The sequence below is a fragment of the Choloepus didactylus genome, chromosome 18, assembly GCF_015220235.1.
Source record: "Choloepus didactylus isolate mChoDid1 chromosome 18, mChoDid1.pri, whole genome shotgun sequence".
NCBI classification, from domain to species: Eukaryota; Metazoa; Chordata; class Mammalia; order Pilosa; family Megalonychidae; genus Choloepus; species Choloepus didactylus.
Window position 1 is genome coordinate 32202528 of NC_051324.1, and position 20523 is coordinate 32223050.

Genomic DNA, 20523 nt, shown 5'->3' on the forward strand with positions numbered 1-20523 from the left:
GGCATGGCATACTATAACCATTTGGGATGTCTCGGTGGAGCTTGCATAAGAGAAACCTCCAGGATAGCCTCTCAACTCTATTTGGGGTGTCTCAGCCACTGTGACTTCAGCTTGTTACCTTTCTTTTTTCCCCCTTTTGGCCAAGTATGCATTTTCAATCCCTGGCCATATGGATGGATCATTTTAAAGAAAGCTTTAAAATTTCAGATAGCTTCAACAATTATATTTCATTACTTGCTTTAGCATTTTAAAGGCACTTAAACAAAGACTAAAAAACACCTATGTATCTTGTAGGTTTTGCAGTTAGGTGGCTACTTAAAAACCTGTCCCCTTTGAATGTCATGCTGTATCTCTAAGGCAGATACCCTATGGGAAAGTTTCTTTGATTGTGAAAAAACGGTATGTTGTGAAACTCTTTTCCAAGTAAAAATTTTATGAAAGAACAAAAAAAAGGAAAAAAAAACCTTATTGGATATTGTGGTTTCTAAATATTTTCTCCCATTGTGTAGGTTGGCGTTTTACTTTGATGATAAAGTGGCACAAAAGTTTTTACTTTTGTTGAGTTTACATTTATCTGTTTTTTCTTTTGTTTCTTGCACTTTGGGTGTGAAGTCTGAGAAACCAGTGCCTAACACAAGGTCCTCAAGATGCTTCCCTATGCTTTCTTCTAGGTGTTTTATAGTTCTGGCTCCTATATTTAGATCTTTAATCCATTTAGAGTTGATTTTTGTATATGGTGTTAGTGGTCCACTTTCATTCGTTTGCAAATAGTGACGCAGTTCTTCCAGCAACATTTGTTGAAGAGACTATTCTTTCTCAATTGAGTGGTCTTTACTCCCTTGTCAAAAATTGGTTGGCCATAAATGTGAGCATTGATTTCTGAGCTCTCAGTTAGATTCCATTGGTCTATGTGTCTGTCCTTGTGCAAGTACCGTGCTGTTTTGATTACTGTGGCTTTGTAATTTTTGGTGTGCACTGGACATTCTGAGTATTATCTTGTTGTAACTCTGGAATCAAGTTCTCCCACTCCTTTGAGATTGCTAGTTTGTTTTTGTTTTTGTTTTGTGTGTGTGTGTGTGTGTGTGTGTGTGGTTGTTTTTGTTAAGGGCTAGAGCCATCAATTTGTGACTATTTTTTGCTCCCAAATTGGGAATCGGAAAAGGGAAGAGAGAAGAGAGAAGGAAAAAAAAGAAAAATGTGCTGCTGCTTTAAGACTCCTCTGCTGCTTTTGCCTGAAGGGGGTTGGAATCAGACCACACTCCCCTGGAATTGGGAGGCCTAGGTCCTTATAGCCCAGCCTGGCACCAGCAACCTGCAGCAGGAACCTAGGCTGTAGAACCCACTGCTGCCTGCCACTAGTGGGGGGAGATGGTAGCTACTGCAGGAAGGGTGAAATTCAACGTTATTTACCTCAGTTTACCAGCCTCTTCTTCTAGCTCTTTCCTGGATGCTGCACATTGTTCTACTAGATGTCAGAGTTCCAAAATTATTGATTCAAACAGTTCCTGCCAGTTATTCATTAGTTGTTTCAGAGAAGGGACTAATTCCTGGAGTTTCCTATTCAGCCGTCTTCCCCCAAGCCTCTCTGTGCTTGTAATTTAATATGTAGTGCACTATATGGTTTTCAGTTCAATGTTCTAATTTACTTGGTTGTGTTTTTTCTTTCAGGAGAAAGCTTTGCAGAATTCAGATCTGCAGGAACTGATGATGGTTTCACAGATTTTAAAACAGCCGATAGCATATCACCACTAGACCCACCAACAAAAGACAAAACTTTCCCAGCATCCTTCCCCTCAGGAACGATACAACAGAATCAACAAACACAAGTGAAAAATCCTCTGAACTTAGCAGACTTAGATATGTTTTCCTCAGTTAATTGCAGTGGTGAGAAACCCTTACCTTTTTCAGCTGCATTTAGTAACTCAAAATCAGTTTCGGCTCGACCACAGCCAACAGGTTCTGTTGCAACTACGACAGCATTGGCATCGACTAAAACTTCTAGTTTGACTGATGATTTTGGAGAATTCAACCTTTTTGGGGATTATTCTAGTCCAGCATCTGTGGGGGAGCAGGATGACTTTGCAGATTTTATGGCTTTTAGTAGTAGCTCTGTTTCATCAGAGCAAAAGGCAGATGACAAATATGATGCCCTTAGGGAGGAAGCTAGTCCTGTTCCTCTCACCAGCAACTCAGGCAATGCAGTGAAGAATGGACAAAACCCACCTACCGCACCTACCAAGTATGATGTCTTCAAGCAACTGTCTCTAGAAGGATCTGGTCTAGGTGTTGAAGAACTTAAAGATGACACTCTACCAGGAAAAAGTGATGATGATTTTGCCGACTTCCATTCCAATAAATTTTCTTCCATGAACTTGGACAAATCCCTGGGTGAGAAAGCAGTGGCTTTCAGGCACACCAAAGAAGACTCTGCTTCAGTGAAGTCCTTGGATCTCCCTTCCATTGGTGGCAGCAGTGTTGGCAAGGAGGACTCTGAAGATGCACTCTCTGTTCAGTTTGACATGAAATTGGCTGATGTGGGAGGAGATCTTAAGCATGTCATGTCTGATAGCTCTTTGGATTTGCCAACAGTTAGTGGCCAGCATCCTCCTGCTGCAGGTGAGGAATTGGTGAGATTGCTCTGGTGATGGTGAAGGAGATTTCAAAGATGATTCTGTGGGTGTTGATTTACAGAAGAGTAAGGCTCTGGCCTTTCTTTACATTTATGGTTTTCTAATAATTAACCTTTTCGTTGCCAGTCCCCTTAAAGCAGTATTAAATTTGAGTCTATGGCAACTTAGACTGGATAACTAAGATCCTTTTATTTTTTTAAATCTAGCACCAACTTGGTGTTAGAGGCACATAAATACCTACTGCTAAACAAACCCCACTTTGCCAGAAATTTTATAAAGACTTTTGCGATGTCAGTAATGTCCTCCATTTCTATTGTTTCCCTCTCTTTTTTCCTTCTCTTGGGTGTATTTGGCAGCTGCCAATATAGTATTCTGTTTGGGTTACAGAAACTGACTCTTATGCCAAGAAAGGAAAAATTTCTAACAAATTGTTCTGCAGTTTGGCATGTCTCTTCAAGAGAAGAAGAGGGAAAAGAGTGTGTATATGGATATCCTTTGGATATCCTTTGTATCAGGGTCTGGCAAGGATGAGGGCATGTGTTTTTATTGTCAGTGGAATCTAGATACTGTTTTAATGTTAACTCTTTTACTGAAAGTATTAAGTTGTAACAAGTCTGTAGATGCTAGAATAGGGTGACTTCTATCTGACAAATGTTTGAAAAGTGACTGAAAATTTCTATGAGAGCCCTCTTTAAATTCTGTGTGGATTTACATGTAGCAGTTTATTTTCTACTTCAACTTCCTGTCATAAAAATTAGATTCCCAAGTGTCCTAGATTTTTGTTTTTGTTTTTGTTTTTTTTTGTGTGTGTTTTTTTTGATATGTATATAGAAAGATAAACCTATTTTGTGGCCTTTAAAATGAGAAGTATCTCAGTGTTACTGTATTCTAGAAAATGTATTATGCCTATGAAGCTTTTTTTTTTTGGAACAAGAGAAACACACATAAGACATTTCAAGATTACAGATTTCAGGCAGAAATTGTAATGTACTGTAGGTTTTGCATCTATCAAATTGGTAAGTCAGAAAACAAAATTGCATCGATCCATTGGCTTTTGAAGTGTTGGAGGTATTCTTAAGTGGGTTGCTGAATCAGGAACAAGTTTGCAGGGATATGACGTGTTTCATGTTGCTTCTTGCTAAGGTATGTTCCAAGTTCAGTGAGCTGTCTGAAGAGCTGCTTTTTCCCTTGACTTTCTTTTTTTGTATTCTTCCTTAGATGTTTTCTATTTTTTTTTGCTGTTGTTTGTTTGGTAGAGTGATTTTATTTTATTTTTTTGTATGAGCTGCTTGAGCCACAGCAGTTGGTTGCAAAGTGCTCCATTTTCTGAACAATACTTGATTTTTAATTAAAAATCTCATAACATGTATACTAGCCTTTTAGACTCTGAAGTTATTAATTAGAAGCTATTTTTCTGAAAGTGAATCTATATTCTTTCACAGTGCCAAGCTAGTTGTCTTTATGAGATGAATCTAATTCATATTTGGGGTATATTTTATTTTCATTTTTAATTTTATTTGGGGAGGGAGCTTGGTGTTTTTTTGACTGAGCTTATTCTGATTGACCTGTTAAAATAATTTTCTGTGCTCATATTCTTTTGTATATGTTTGGAACATCCCCAGCTTTGAATCTGTAATGTTCTAAGCCAAATCTTTTCAGTTTGAGGATATTTTTAAAAGCAGATTGTTTCCTCCCTTTGATTTGTAAACCTCATGTCAGAAAGGAGCAGTATCCCTTTAGAGCGGTTTTTAAAGGGGTTGATGTCTGGCCAATGAGCTATATTGTTGTTCAGCAAAATTGCTGCATAAATGTTTTGTAGAAGGTAAATGGCAGGGACTTCTTCAATGCAATTTGGTTTTACTTTATCCTCATGTTCACCACAGTATCTCTTGCTTTCTCAGTGTGGGAATTAAAGGTATTTCTTGTCTGAGAAAGAAGTGGGCTGATGAAGAGAGAATAAAACCTAGTAGTTTGCTCTCTATGAACTGTAATCCTGTTTAGAAACCCTAACTTAACTCTGAAGGGGATACTGTCTCTTTTAACTCTTGCTATAATTCTTTGTATGGAAGGTAGATATTACCTATAACGTTGCCTGATTTCTCTGCATATTACTACATTTAACCCTTTGAGCCCTTGCTGCATATAATTTCAACCAGGCTGCTGCCCAGCCCCTCAAATTTAATCTCTGACACTGAAGCACTTCGATGTGCAGTCATTAAGATTATCTGGTTTTGTTAGCAGCAAGAGTTTATCCTCATGTGTAATATTCTCAAAGGGTTAGCAAGACTTCTGGAGCTACCTGTCCACCTGTAAAGTAGCTCTTTTTTGACATTGAAGATCTTTGTATTTTAATCAACACCTTTTTTTTGGGCTGCATTCTGATGTCTTCTTTTCAATTTAGACATTTTCTGTGTGAATGTGCCTTTTCCAAACTTGCTTTAGTATATTCCTCTGCAAATAGTGATCTGCATGCTTATTCTGATGACTTCCTTTCTAGCTCTTCTGTACCACTCTCTTTTGTGATCTGTAAGTCCTGTGTTAATAAATAATTCTTTGGCATATTTTGAAAGTGTGGGGACGTGTGTAATTTGTACGTTTTTTAGGATTAGACCAAAGAAATACCTGGTCCATAGAAAGTTTAAAGCAATAGTGGCTCCTGAGAGATGGGAGGGGGTTTTCCCTTTTGTTTTTGTTTTGTTTCCTCAAATGCCTTCCTTCTAAGGAAGTATTGGCACATTGTAGCCTTTTTTTCCTTTATAATTCCATGATACATGCTTTTAATATGGCATTGGAATTGAAATATAACTTTAAATGTTTAAAAAATTAAGGAAATCATACACTCCTTTAAATAATAGGCAAAGATGAAATTTACCTGTTTTTCCTAATGAAGAAACTGAACAGATTTCGTTCCCCAGTAAACATCAGAGGGCTTGTCTCTACTAGGAGTTACATTGTGAAAAGAAGGGGAAGGTGAGGAGAAAACCTGCAAGTTGAGTGTTGGGAAAAGAAAGATCTGTTAAATCACTTGTAAACTTAATTTAAAACAAATCGTTGAATGGTATTGACATGGACTTTTTATCACAGTAAGTGTAAACTGAATTTAAATGGTTAATTTCTGTAATGCAAATTGTTTACTGCTAATAACAGGATGAAATTTGAGTTTTAAATTGGGTATACCATTTTCCATTTGCAGAGCACATCATTATATTCCCAATTTTAGGATGTACAACGACCCACCCTCAGTCTCTTTTACTGGTAAACCATAAAACAAGTCTTAAAATGACTTTAGGGGATATGTCAGACAAATTAAGTTTTAAACCATGTCCACTTTTTTTTTTTTTTTTTTTTTTTTAATTAGAGCAGCTGTAGATTTATAGAGAAATCATCCAGGAATTATAGTTCCCAAATACCACCCCCCATACACAGTTGCATTTTCAATTTTAAGAAAACAATGTCTCAAGAAAAACTAATTAAAGTTGGCAACAAGAGTAGGCTAAACTTGAGGGGGAAGGATTCCGTTTTAGAATGTAATAAGGGAAAACCTTAGGAATGTTACTGGTTTTTTTGAAGTCAGAAACCCAAAACCATTAAAAACCTTGGAAAAGGGGATTTATTTCCCTGGTTTTACATTTTTATTATGCTTTGAGGCTTTGGTTCTTTGTTCTCTTTTAAAATCTAAGGAAGAAAAAGAATTAAACCTGAAGGTGAGGGTTTTGGATAGGATTCTGGAGAAATCAATTACAGTGTCTGAAATATACTTTTGAGGAAAAAAAAGTTGCATGCTGGAGTTTAGATTAACTATAAGAAAAGCTGAGTTGCAGTTAAAATTTTGCAGCATAATACTTGGTTTCAAAAGCCTTGTATAAATGCATTTTGTTTTCTTTCTGATGATGGCTGTTAACAAACAGATCTTAGAGTGGCCTCCCTCTGGTGATAAGCCCATTTGTGCTTTAGGCAGGATCTTCTGGTGCTGTGTAGAAGACCCTTTTCTTAGTTGCTTTGGCTGAGGCATTCCTTTGCCAGTGGAATTCTCTAATGCTAGGTTGGTCCACCTGGGACTGCTTTACTTTAACTTCTTTCTGCATTTATCTGAGTAGGCTACATAAAAAGACTGCTTGTAACTGTGTGTAAAACATACATTCACAAGCTGAGCAATTAATATTTCCAAGGCAATAACATAATAAACTTTTTTTTTTGCAATGAAGACATGAATAACTCTATGCTACAGGTGCAAACAAAAAATACTATGTTTTGTTTACTCTGAAGCCAAGTAAGATACAATTAGTGCTTAATTTCATACATCAGTACTTGAGAAATTATATAAATATATTTATATTCTACAGTCTATTCACTTAAAATCCCTGCTGATTTTTAAAAAGAACAAATGAATATGAAGGGGACATTGGCAATATCATAACAGCTGTGCTAAGTCCTAAATAAACTCAAAGTATCAAATTATTTTATTTTTAAAGATCTGCTTCTAGCTCTTTGTTTTTCCATGATTTGAGTACTTTTGATTAGTTGTTTTGGAAAATTTTGGTCCGATAATGAGAGCATGAGAGGCTCATGTGCATTGGAGGGTCTCTTGGGTGCTGCTCTCTCTCCTGCATGTCCAAAAAGCCTATTCAATTGCAGTTCCCATTTTCTGGGTTTGGTGTCTTTTTGATGAGATTTCTATTGATGTGCACAGGTAGTCCCACTGTGTATCCTTACAATTCTTGGCATTCCATCTTCCTCTGACATAAGATATCCATAGTTGCCACTTCTCTTTATTGACTTTAAGCACTGATACAGAACCTTGAAGGTGCTTTCAGATAGCATGGATATAATTGAAACCATAGATTGGTATGAGTCAGTATGAAGGAAGAATGGGAGATTTTCATGCAGGTTGGAAAACACTGGAAGGCAATTATACAGCAGCATTTTATACCCTGTCAGACTTACACTGTGATCACTTTCATTCCTGTATTCTTCAACAGCACCATTCAAGCTGTTTGAGACTTACGGGATGCAGTCAGACCAGATTTTATAATTAATAGAGAATATGAATATGACTATTCCCAGAGGATAGAGTAGAGCCAGGGCTGGAGAGAAGCTAGAATGTATAAATATTTCATGGTTTGCTTTGGTAAATGAAAATTAGATTAAATCTGTATTGGAAATGAAAAGATATTTCTTCCTTAGTCCCATGTACATTTTTATTGGTATGTAAAATACTTGGGAATAGTAGGAATTTGCACATATATCTTGCTTCTTCTCTAAACCCCATCTTCAAAGGCCAGTAACTCTTAATCACCTGGGCACATGCTTACAGCTTTAGAAAATGTCCATGGGAATGAGCATGGCCTTCTGTATTCTAGAGTGGCAGCTCACAGTCTTTATTCCAAGAAATACCTTGTTTTATTTTATAACATCCATTTAAAAGGTATTTGAATAGAGATTAGGGAAGAGACCGATGGGGTTTCCTTGTCAGCTTTAACAGGAAATCCATGTTTGATTTGAGATCCATGACGAAAAGCAGATTGTATAGTTCATTCTGTTGGCTTTTGTAATAGGACGTTCCTGGTTGAAAACATAAATACATGTATTAAAAGCACACTGTTTGGTGTATTATCTGTGTGCAATTGCAGTTCAACCTAGCTCAGTCCAAGGGTCTCCAATGGAATTGGAAATACAATAGTCATTCCCAGTTCATTTTATGGAATCCATTCTCTTTTCTTTTTCCTTTTTCTCTTGCAATTTTCAGAATTCAGCTATCAAATTGAAAACCTATCTGTAGTAAACCATCTATTACAAAATAAAACTTGGGTTATTCCGTATTATTTTTCCAGACAAGACCTCCATCACTTCTGTTGTAGGTCTTGTAAAAGCTTTAATATTTTTAAGAACGTTATATAATAATATATATAATTTGACTGGTTAGAAAATGTAGAATGGTTAATACAGGAAATGAGGGATTTTCTTGGGTTAACTTAACCTCAGTGACCTGTTTTACCACACTATTTTTAGAAAATGGTTTACAGAATTTCCATGCCAAAAATACTACTCAATTTTTATATTGATTTTGAATAGTAAGGTTTAGGGCAATAGAGGTAGGTCTTATATTCCTTATGGAATGTCAGTTTTTAAATATTGCTTATGTGTTCAAATTAATTGCAGTTTATTTAGCAAATTATTTTTTCACACTAGTTGCCAATAAATAAGCAAAAGGAAAATTTTAAAAATCAACCTTAAGTCTTGATTTTTAGTAAATCTTGTATATTTACTCTTTTTTTTAAATATCAGGTATTTCATTTATTCTTGAGTCTTAAGTCGTTTATTTGGTCATTTCTATGGTTTGACCCAAAAGGCAAAATGTTATGCATATCATTTGAAATAAATACAAGATTTATTGAAGATCTGTACAGTTATAAAAATGTTTGAAAGCTCTTTAGCTAAGTTAATCCCTTGTTGACTTATAATGCCTTTACCTTGTTATACTACAATCATTTCTGGTTTCTTAAACTCTTGCTGCATAATTGCACAGAAGGGTCTTTTTATTTCCATAGCAACTTGCTTGCAATGTTTGAACTGGAGCTAACTATTCAATAAATTTATCTTTGGTCTGTAGAAAAATTGCTACCCTTTTAATAAATGAGATTCTGAAAGCAGTTCCTAATATAGCTTCCCCAAACAGCTTTCTGATAGGGTCTAATAATAAAAATATCCATATTGTGAAACATTCTTCTGAATGTTCCCTTTGACAGACTTAGTCTTGTGTTTAACTGCATTTGCCTCCTGACTGAATTTCACCTCTTTTGAGCCAGGGCCCCTTGTGATCCCTTGAAATAGTGGGGAAAAAAAACACTACAGCCAGGGACTAAAAAAGCCTGTTGCTTAAGAGTTTGGTTCATCCCTTCTAATCTAAAAATTTTCACCTGAATCTTTTTTTTTTCTCCATCCTTTTAAATAAGCCAAATTTGAAGGGTTCCATTTGCACTACAGAATATGAAAATATAACATTGTTGGTGAAAGATATTTGATTTTCAGTGACTGGCCTTCTTCACACATGTCGGGTTTTCTGTTTTTATTATTAATTTAGTACCCTTTTCCTACCAAGGTTTAGAAAGGGGGAGATTTAGGGTATACTGTTAGAGGAGCTATGGCAATGTCAGGAGTCCCTTATCTCTCATAAATTATGTGGTGCTACTGTGAAAGATACATAAAAATGGCCCCAGTGTCTTTGGTTCACCGTATTGACTATTTCATGAAAATGTAGGTCACAAAATGTTTGAGCCTTTTCCTTGTAAATCATGTATGTCGTTGGCAGAGGAAGATTCTTGGAGTTGATCTTGCCTCCTGTACAGTGACTAAAATGAAACCCATTGCTGGTCAAAGTCTAACAGAATCTTAACCCAGACTAGCCAGACGGACTGGACAGCACTGCTAAAAAGTAGCTTCTCCACACCAGCCTGATTTAGCCTCAGCCATTTTTGTTTATAGAAAATGGATCTGAGGCTTTTTCCTCAGTACTACCCCTAAAGTGATGAGTTTACTTTTCATTTTCACTTTGAAATAATGGCATTTTAGGCCCTAAGCAGCAACTAAGTAGCTAATTGAAATTGGCGGCAACTACAATTATAGCTACTGTATATTGTTCACCAGGCACTGAGCCTGGTCCTTTATGTTATCACATTTCACCATCACAGCACAGCCCTTCCAGGTAGTTGTCATTGTCTCCTAAACCGAGGCTCTGAAATGTTAAATAATCTGCTTTATGTTATACAAGTAGTAGGTAGCAGAGCTGGAAGTTGAACCCAGGTCTCTAAGTCAAACACCTACGTTCTTTCTGCTGTTTTATACTGCCTCTCAAATTATTTAAACATATATTAAGAATGCTTGGTAAAATGAGTCTTCTGCCCCTGGGTTTCTTTCTTTTTCCTTCTTGCCTTTTTTTTTTTCTTTAAATGGGGAGCAGGACATCTAGTTGAATGAGAAACAGGAGCCTCATAGGACCTAGGCCTTTGATTCTATTTTTTAGGAGCTAAAGTAGATTAGATTGATTTTTCTTTCCTCAAATTCATCACAGCAAAATGACGTCCAAATTGACCAAAATAACAATTAGGTAAGTAATTGCTTGATTAAAACCTCATATATGTCTTTGGCTGAGACAGAAATTCCTAATAATTATTAAGTTAGGTAATATTATTTCCATTTTAGTTTTGAGAAATTATAAATTTTTAATGTTTGTCATGTACATAACTTTATATGAACATGTTTTAAGGAATATTTTGCAACAAAGGATGAAAGGAGACATATTTTAGGCAGGGAATATGTAAGTACATTTTAAAGTATAAGTAAACAGACAATTTATTAAATGACCCTAATGTTATATCAAACAGAATATACATTGATAGACGAACCTACTTTTCTAGTAAAGTTTATATCTAAAATGGTTCTTCATAACTAAAAATAAATGCCAACTCAAGGCTAATGTGGGTTTTTTAAGATCAATTTTTACAGCCCAACTACTTTAATTTTAGTACAAGCTCTAAATTTAGTTAACTCTAACATAGCATAAAACTAATCAAATATGCTAGACACTTTGTTTCTGCAGAGTTTAGGGCATTTTGCCTAAATCATGAGCTTGTCTCTAATTGTGGGGTCTTATTTCCCTTTCAGATATAGAGGACTTAAAATATGCTGCTTTTGGAACTTATGGTAGCAATTTTGCAGTGAGCACACTTACAAGCTATGACTGGTCAGAGAGGGATGATGCATCTCAGGGCAGAAAACTCTCTCCATTTGTCCTCTCAGCAGGAAGCGGATCCTCCTCAGCTGCCTCAGTTCTTCAAAAGAAAGAGACTTCGTTTGGCAGTTCTGAAAACATCACCATGACATCTCTCTGCAAAGTAACAACCTTCACAAGCGAAGATGCTCTTCCAGAGGCTACCTTTCCAGCTTTTGCCAATTTTAAAGATGTGATTTCTCAGACCACTGAGCAAAAGGACTATGAAAGCGGGGACTACAAAGATTTCACAAGAAAGAACCTGCCTACAACTGAATGGAGCCAAGAGGCTGCATGTCCAAGCCCAGCTTCCAGTAGTACTTCTCATGAAACCCCAAAAGAATGCTCAGATGACTTTGGAGAGTTTCAAAGTGAAAAACCCAAAATCAGCAAATTTGACTTTTTACTGGCCAATTCACAAAGCAAAATGAAATCCAGTGAAGAAATGATCAAAAGTGAGCTGGCAACCTTTGACCTTTCTGTTCAAGGTGAGTGGCTTCAACCTAGATTTTACTTCCGTGGTTTCTTCCACTGAGATGTTGAATGTTCTTTCTTAAAAATAAATACTTGGTCCCTGATTTGGCACATAATAGGTTTTCCAGGCTTTGAGATCAGGATCTATTAAAGAGAACTGTAAAAGAGTTTTCCCTGAGACTGAACTGAAGTCAAGTCAGCATCCTTCAAATAACTGCTTTTTAGACTGAAAACAAGCATAGCACTTCAGGTCGTCAGCTTGTTTGGTTAGAGGTGTGCTGTGTTAACAGAGCCACAGGAACTATCTGATCCACTTGTGGGCAAGTTAGCTCGGCACTTGTTCACTGGCTATGTCCAGCCTGTATCTTTTAATCCAGAGGTTGCCAGGTGGTGGGCCTGGATCTGGATCCAACCTGGTGACCTGTTTTGATTTAACCCACACAGAAGTTTTATTAAAGTTTGAAATAATTGCTAATAATTTAAAAATCATGAGTTTTCACAATCAAGATTCCTTGCTTTCCTTGAAAAGTTACAATGTCTGCCAGCACTGGGCCTGCCCTCCCACCTCTTGACAATCAGCTGCAGCTGAGTAGCAGTGCCCCCTTTAGATGGGGCGTGCTCTCCCCTATTTGCCATAACCCCTTATCTCCAACAGACCTGCTTGACTTATTTTCTTCCCTTGCCTGGTCTCTGTAGGCATTTGAGTTTGCCTCTTCTGCTTTACTCCCAACTTGATAGAAGGGATCATTGATCACAGTTAGATTGAGAGGGTATGTAGGAGCCCATAAGTAATAACTGAAAAAGCAACACAAATCTTACGCATTGATATCTAGAAAGGCACTTTTGTCCTCAAACTCCAGTGATTCTGCACTTAGGTTTAGGGAATAATCGTGGTAGAACTAAGGATAGTAAGAGACAAAGTTAAAGGCAGGATCACCAAGCGAGAGAATGATTAAGGATTCACCATGTAGCTTCCCAGGCAAAATGAATGAGGATTGTTTCTGAATTCCCTGTGAAGAAGTTATGTTAGTAGGGAAGAGCCTCTCCTTGAACTAAGCTGAGTAATCAAAACCTTTGTCTGTACTGTTCACTTCTCCCAGGATCTCACAAGAGGAGTTTGAGCCTTGGTGATAAAGAAATAAGCCATTCTTCTCCTTCTCCGGCTTTGGAGCACCCTTTCAGAGACCGTTCCAACACTCTGAGTGAGAAGCCTGCTCTGCCTGTCATCCGTGACAAGTACAAAGATCTGACAGGAGAGGTGGAAGTAAGCAGGGTAGCTTTCCACAGGGGGGTCAGGCAGAAGGCCAGCTGAGGATTGAAGGCCTCAAGAAAAAATATTTTCAGCTTTCCCCTGGGGAGTGAGGGACAGAAAGTCCTAAAGCACAAAATATAAAAAGAGAGATTGGTGATATTAGCCTTGGATGGAAATACTTTCCAGATGTGGCAGCCACTGAAAATAGTTAGTGACCTTAAAATTGAAATTATTCATGAGACTTTGCAAGGAGGAAAGGGTTGAGGTATTCTTTTTGAGAATTTATACTTTACCTTTTTAATTTTAGCGAATGTTAGTGGAGAGAGGAAGAATGTTCTGGATCCTGTTATTTACGTTTGCAGCGTCTTGGTCCCACACTGGCTACCTGCTGCAGCCAATGCCCTTAACTCTCTACCATCCCCAGCTCCTTATCATGGCATCATAGCTGTGGTGTGGAAGGCTGACGGCTAGATATTGGCTCTTGTGCTCGACACCTACATGATCAGTACCTTTGAAGAAAGGTGTCTCCTGTTAACTGGAACTAATGAGGCACATTTACAGAGAGACTGCTGTAAACATTTGCCTCAGAGTCACAGGTCATGTGTCCTGCAGTTACATTTTTAAATAATTTAATCATTAGTGGGTTCAAAAAGATAAAGTGTGCTTGAACTAGTGTGACTTTATTAGAACAAGAAGTCTTCCCATGCTCTTTGGATTGATAGAAACTATAAATAGAGGATTTCATGCCTGCGCTTTTAACAGAGTTCTTCTTATAAAATTCACAGGAGAATGAGAGATATGCCTATGAGTGGCAGAGATGCCTGGGGAGTGCCCTAGATGTGAGTATGTCACTTGTGTGGTGTTCACACGTGTGCCAATGCTCTCTTGTGCCATTCTCCTTTCTCCTAGGTTCATTTGAAAGGACAGAGGCAAACTTAAGAGGAGTCCCACATTGATGGCCTGTGTAAAGTCAAATTCTATGGAAAGTCATACATCTTAAGTGATGCTTCTTTCACGTATATAATAGCCAGGCCCATTTGCCAGTTGTCCCTTCATTTGCCACTGGGTTTAAGAGATAATAAAGTGCCTAAATTAAAATAATATTTAAACTGAGAAATCTCTGTCTTTTCCCTTCCAAAGAAAGGGATGATTGTTTCTTCAGGGTTAAAATTAAATTCTCATATTTGTTTCAGTGTAGTCGCATACAAACATCAATCAGTCATACTTTTTCATACCTCCTGGCTTTTTTGGTTGGGTTTTCTACTAATAGTAAATTGATTTGCAGTGACTTTTCTCAGTTATATAAGGGATGTGATTTCATTTTTTGTAGGTCATTAAGAAGGCAAATGATACCTTAAATGGAATCAGTAGTAGTTCTGTTTGCACAGAAGTAATTCAGTCAACTCAAGGCATGGAATATTTATTGGGTAAGTTCTTTTATATTTTATTTATTCAAAAATCATGGCACTTTTCATTATTTTCAGTTGTCCCTTATGTTAAGTATTTTAATCTAAATCTCTCAAGCTATATATGACCTTACTTAGTATCATCTGCATTTGCAGATAGGATACTTGTCATAGGCAGTAACAACTGTTTGACTTAAGGTCTTTATGACTTAGTTTCCTGGTCCTTATTATACACATAATAGCAACAGTGTAAAATTACATCAGTGTTACTGGTTTTATCAAAGAGTCTGAACTATGTGAGGCATAAAATTTTAATCATTTTTGTCTCCGATCAGTGCCTTATGATCTGAAGTCTTCCTTTCCAACCCGTAATGACAGATTCCTTATCTTCCTGGCCACGTTCAATTATTAAGCATCCCAATGTAACTTAAAACCTCAATCTCTAATTCAGAGTTCCTCCCCTTCCCAAGCTTGGGCTTGGGCCATTGTCAGAGCCACATACATGGGACTCTAATCTTTTTCAGATCTTTACTCAAATATCAGCTTCAAAGCAAAGCCTTCCCTAGCTCTTTTTTTCTCAAAACTGTATCCCCTCTCCCCAGCCCTTGTCATCTTCCTTGATGGATTTTCTGTTACCAACTTTAATATTTTATATAGTTCACCTATTCTTATTTATTGTCTGTCTCCCTCCACTAGAATAATGCTCTAAGAATACAGGGATTTGGGTCTGTTTTGTTCACTGCTGTGTTCCCAGAACCCAGAATGTGATGCCCGGCACATAGTGGGGACTCAGAAATAGTTGCAGAATGGATCAGTAGCGAAAGGATGAGGTGTCTCTTTTACTCCTGCCACCTCACTCTGGTTCTGCTTTTCCTGCTCTAACAGGCACAATTCTACTGCATAAGCAGATGTCCACCAGGAAATGGGGTGCCTAGTCTTCCCTTCCAGTAGGTTTCTTGATCTCTATGGATAATTGTTTTAGAAGCCCCCTCACTTGGCTTAGGGTGGGCAGCAACCCCTGCCTCTACCCTGGGGAAGGAAGAGGAAAAGCCCTAGGCCCAAGACTGATGACATACCACTCCGAAGACCCCCTGAAATTCTTCCAGTCTTCTTTTATAGAGGCTGGAGTAAGGGGCTGTGGATGGGTAGGGGTGTGTCTGGCAACTGTCTTTAGGATGTGGATGTATTTGGCACCTGTCATCCTTGCTTGAAGAGTTCAGCTACAATTCAGGACCACAGGAAAAGAACCATTCTGTGTCCTGTCAAGTGTAGAAAAGCTGTCTGAAGCCAGAGTTTGTAAATCTTTGGGGGTTTAGAGGGATGGGATATTTAATTACTTTGTGATAATATTGACCTTTAGGCTTTCCTGAACTTTTTTTTTTTCCTTTATAGAAGACTTTTTTATTTAAAAATTCAGTTTTATTGAGATACATTCACAAACCATACAGTCATTCATGGTGTACAATCAGTTGTTCAAAGTACCATTAAATAATTGTGCATTCATCATCACAGTTAATTTTTGAATATTTTCATTACCACACAAAAAAATAATAAAAATTAAAGTAAAAAAGAGCACACAAAACATCCCATACACCCCTTCCTTCTCTATAATTCATTTACTTTTTGTCCTCATTTTTCTACTCATTTGTCCATACACTGGATGAAGGGAGTGGGATCACAAGGTTTTCAGTCACACGGTCAGTGTGTAAGCTAGTTATACAATCATCTTCAAGAATCAAGGCTGCTGGATTGCAGTTTAGCAGTTTCCGGTATTTCCCTCCAGCTATTCCAATACACTAAAAACTAAAAAGTGATATCTATATAATGCATAAGAATAACCTCCAGAATGACCTCTCAACTTTATTTGAGATCTCTCGGCCACTGAAACTTTATTTTGTTTAATTTCTCTTCCCCCTTTTGGTCCAAGGAGGCTTTTCAATCCCATGATGCCAGGACCAAGCTCATCCCTGCAAGTCGTATCCCACGTTACCAGGGAGATTTACACCCCTGGGTGTCATGTCCCACTTAGGGGAAGGGCAGTGAGTTTACCTGTAGAGTGGACTTAGAGAGAGAGAGAGGCCACATCTGAGCAACAAAAGAGGATCTCTGGTGGTGAATCTCAGGCACAATTTTACGTAGGCTTAGCTTCTCCCTTGCAGTAACAAACTTCATGAGGGTAAGCCCCAAGATTGAGAGCTTGGGCTTCTAAATTGGTAGTTCCCAATGCTTGTGAGAATATCAGTACTTCCCCAAGTAGGGAACTTTAATATTTCCACATATTCCCCCAGCCCCTCAAGGGGGCTTTGCAAATACATTTTTATTCTCTGCCCAAATTATTCTGGGATGTATCGGGGTTTCACACTAACCTATACAAACCAAGCAGATTTCAATCCCTATTCAACATTCCACGTTAACTGTGGTATTTGAATAAACTGACTATACAAGTTAAAGTATATAATGTGTTACCAAAAATATAGATTTTTACACCTAATAAACATCTCTTCCTTTGGTCTCACACAGAGGTTGAGGTTTTAAAACACCATCACTATTGTCTTTTTCAACCGTACTCAGTCATCTTTGTTCAGTGTACTTACAATATTGTGCTACTATCACCCAGTATTGTGCCATCCATTTCTGGCTCTATACAGTCAATCTTGTAGAACATTCTGTACTCCTTCAGCATCAAATGCCTGATCTTTACCTTCTTTCTATCTCATAGTGTCTTCATTTATAAACTCCTCCAAACCTCTCTCTCCTGTCTTTTCCTATCTGTCTGTAGCACTCCCTTTAGTATTTCTCATAAAGGAGGCCTCCTGTTCATGAAATCTTTCAGCATCTGTTTATCTGTAAATACATTAAACTCTCCCTCATTTTTGAAAGACAGTTTTGCCAGATATAGGATTCTTGATTAGCACTTTTTCTCTTTCAGTATCTTGAATATGTCATACCACTGCCTTCTCGCCTCCATAGTTTCTACTGAAAAATCTGCATTTAGTCTTATTGAGCTTTCCTTGCATGTGATGGATTGCTTTTCTCTTGCTGCTTTCAGAATTCTCTGTCTTTGACTTTTGCCAATCTGAGTAGTAAGTGTCTTGGATTGGGTCTATTTGGATCAGTTCTGTTTGGGGTACACTATGCTCCTTGGACCTGTAATTTTATTTCTTTCATAATAGTTGGGAAATTTTCATTGATTATTTCCTCTATCATTCTTTCTGCCCCCTTTCCCTTCTCTTTTCCTTCTAGGACACCTGTAACGTGTATATTCGTGTGCTTCATGTTGTCCTTCAGTTCCCTGAGCCCCTGCTCATGTTTTTCCATTGTTTTCCCTATCTGTTCTTTTGTGTGTAGGATTTCAGATGTTCTGTCCTCTCGTTCAGAAATCCTTTCTTCTGCCTCTCCAAGTCTGCTGTTGTATGTCTCCATTGTGTTTTACATCTCTTGTTTTGTGCCTTTCATTCTCGTAAGTTCTGCCATTTGTTTTTTCAAGCTTACAAATTCTTCCTTTTGATCACCTAATGTCTTCTTTATATCCTTCATCCCTTTTGTCACATTTTCTTTCAACTCATTGATTTGATTTAGAAGATTTGTTTGAACATCTTTAGTTGTTTCACCTCTTGAATCTCAATTGAGGTGTTAGTTTGTTCCTTTGATTGGGCCATAGCTTCGTGTTTCCTGATGTGACTCATGATTTTTTGCTGTCTAGACATCTGATTTTCTTGGTTAGTTTATTCTGGAGGTTGTTTTCTCTATTTTGCCTTGGGTTTTATTGTTGGTTTTCTTTGATCTGTTTATTTCTTTGTTTCTCTCACTGGCCAGTTGTCAGATGAGCTCTTCCCCCCAGTCTTCTCCCAAAATCAGTCACCCATCATGGCCTGCCACAGGGTTGGGAGGTAGGCACTGGGCACCGCAGCAAGTTCACTGTGTGGTAATATAGATCTGCTGGGTTCCAGTGGTGCTTTGTTTCCCTTGCACTTTCCAGACTGTCCAGCAGATGGCACTGTTCAGTAACTTAGTCATCCTCAGAGGCTGCTTTGCCTTGAGCATAGGGTGCATACAGGTGAGTTGAAACTGCAGGATTCCTATACCCTCACTTTGCCAGCCAAAATCTGGCTCTATGTGGGTTTAGACCTCTGGCAGAGTATTTCCCCAGCTGATCCAGTTCTCCAGCCATCCCAAAGGCAAGGAAACGACCACCGGCTGCTGCTTCCCTCAAGGTTGGGGGAAGGGCTTTCAGACGTAGTGCTGGAAATGCAGTCTCTGTCCACGTTTTCTCAGTCTCTTTGTCCCTCACTGACCTGGGCCTTCAAATGTCCTCCCCTGTCCCCTGGGTCTTCAAACAGTGGGAGTATTTTTCACTGCTGTAAGAGATTTTAAAATCTGTGTCCCTGGTGGGAGGGTTCCTGTCTGCTGATTCTGTGCCTTCTCCTGCATGGAGATGGAGTGAAGGGGAGGGAAGAGGGCCGGCTGATCTGGGATGGAAGATTCCTACTTGATATTTCTTCTCTTTCCTCAATTCGGCATCTGCAGGGCACTTCACCAGTCTATAACCACCTCCAGAGTTTCAGACAATTCGGAATTGTCCTTTTTTTCATTGAATCTCTGGAGAGGAGTTTTCAATAGCTGTTTATGTTGCCATGTTGATGACATCACTCTCCTTTACTGAACTTTTAATATTCCCATTTTCATCTACTTTTAATGAGATTTCCCAAATTCAAACAGATAGACTCAAAAAGAAGCCAGAAAAATAATAGCTAGTTTTTGTGTAATGTTTACTGTTCTCTGGTGTACCAAGCAATTATGTAAATTAACTTATCTAATCCTTTCAACAACTCTTTGAGGAGATACAGTACAATTATTATCCTAATTTACATATGAGAAAGCTGAGGCACAGAGAAATTAGGTGACTTGCTCCAGATTATATAGCTACTAAGTGGCAGAGCTGGGATTTGAACCCAAGCAGTGTAGCTCTAGAAGAGTCTGTGTTCTTGCCAGTAAGCTGTACTGCAGCACTGAGGGGTGGGTTGGTCCAAAGCAATATTAAGTTCACCTCTTTCTAGTTATATGTCTTAATTCCAACAAAGATATCAGCAAATAATAATGCTGCCTTGTTTTGTGCATCTTTGCCTCTTTACTTTCAATTCCTAATGCTACTGTCTCACCCTCAGGTGTTGTTGAGGTATACAGGGTAACCAAACGTGTGGAGCTGGGGATAAAGGCCACTGCAGTGTGCAGTGAGAAACTCCAGCAGTTGCTGAAGGACATTGATAAAGTATGGAATAACTTGATCAGCTTCATGTCATTGGCCACACTCACGGTAAGCCCATTAGACAATTCAGCAGTCGCTTTCCTTTCCAGAAAGCTAAGTTGTAAAGCAGATTTACAGCTTAGTAAAGTTCTATATTCCCACAATAGCACCTACTGGAGGATGAAGGTGCCTACTAGACCATGTTATGTTAATGGAGGGAGATGACCTTTGTGCCAGGTTGGCTTCTGGATAGCTCCAAGGGCCATTGTACCTAAAAAATGGTATAGGAAAACACTCACTTGTATACATCCTTCTGAATTCACATGCATTGACGTGAGTTCCTTTCTTTTCACTTCTAGTTATTTATGTACCAATATATGTTGTCTTAAAACACTGTGTGCTGTATCTTGCTGCTATCCTATGGTTCACTTAGCCTTTTTATTTTTATTAGGTTCTTGGATTAGTTTCATTTTTTCCTGTTATGAATAGTTCTAGTGTGAATGTCTTTAAACAAATGCCTTTCCCCTTTCTGGAGTATGTTCCTCAGGGTGGATTTATGAGGTCAGAGTATATGTAACCATATGCACATGTATGTGTGTGAATGCATATAAAGCGCTGGATAAAATTGGCAAATGGCTTTCCAGATAATTTGGACTAGTTGATAGTGCTACCAGCTATATCAGTATACATTTCTCTACATTGTGTTCTAGCTTTCTTGGTCAATTTCTTAATTTAGCAAGTGTGTAAAG

At 38.0% G+C, this 20523-nt stretch overlaps 1 protein-coding gene across 10 annotated transcripts in view; it reads left to right on the forward strand.

Moving 5' to 3' along the window:
• Positions 1–20523, forward strand: part of SYNRG (synergin gamma) — a 128516-nt gene that overhangs the window by 67848 nt on the left and 40145 nt on the right. For 6 of the 10 annotated variants that reach the window (XM_037810270.1, XM_037810272.1, XM_037810275.1 and 3 more), the window contains 6 exons: positions 1669–2616; positions 11292–11885; positions 12972–13135; positions 13909–13962; positions 14454–14550; positions 19695–19843. In XM_037810270.1, the coding sequence (XP_037666198.1) occupies positions 1669–2616; positions 11292–11885; positions 12972–13135; positions 13909–13962; positions 14454–14550; positions 19695–19843 (2006 nt within the window). The remainder of the gene's footprint in view (positions 1–1668; positions 2617–11291; positions 11886–12971; positions 13136–13908; positions 13963–14453; positions 14551–19694; positions 19844–20523) is intronic. The other 4 variants (XM_037810279.1, XM_037810273.1, XM_037810278.1 and 1 more) reach the window with 2 other exon arrangements.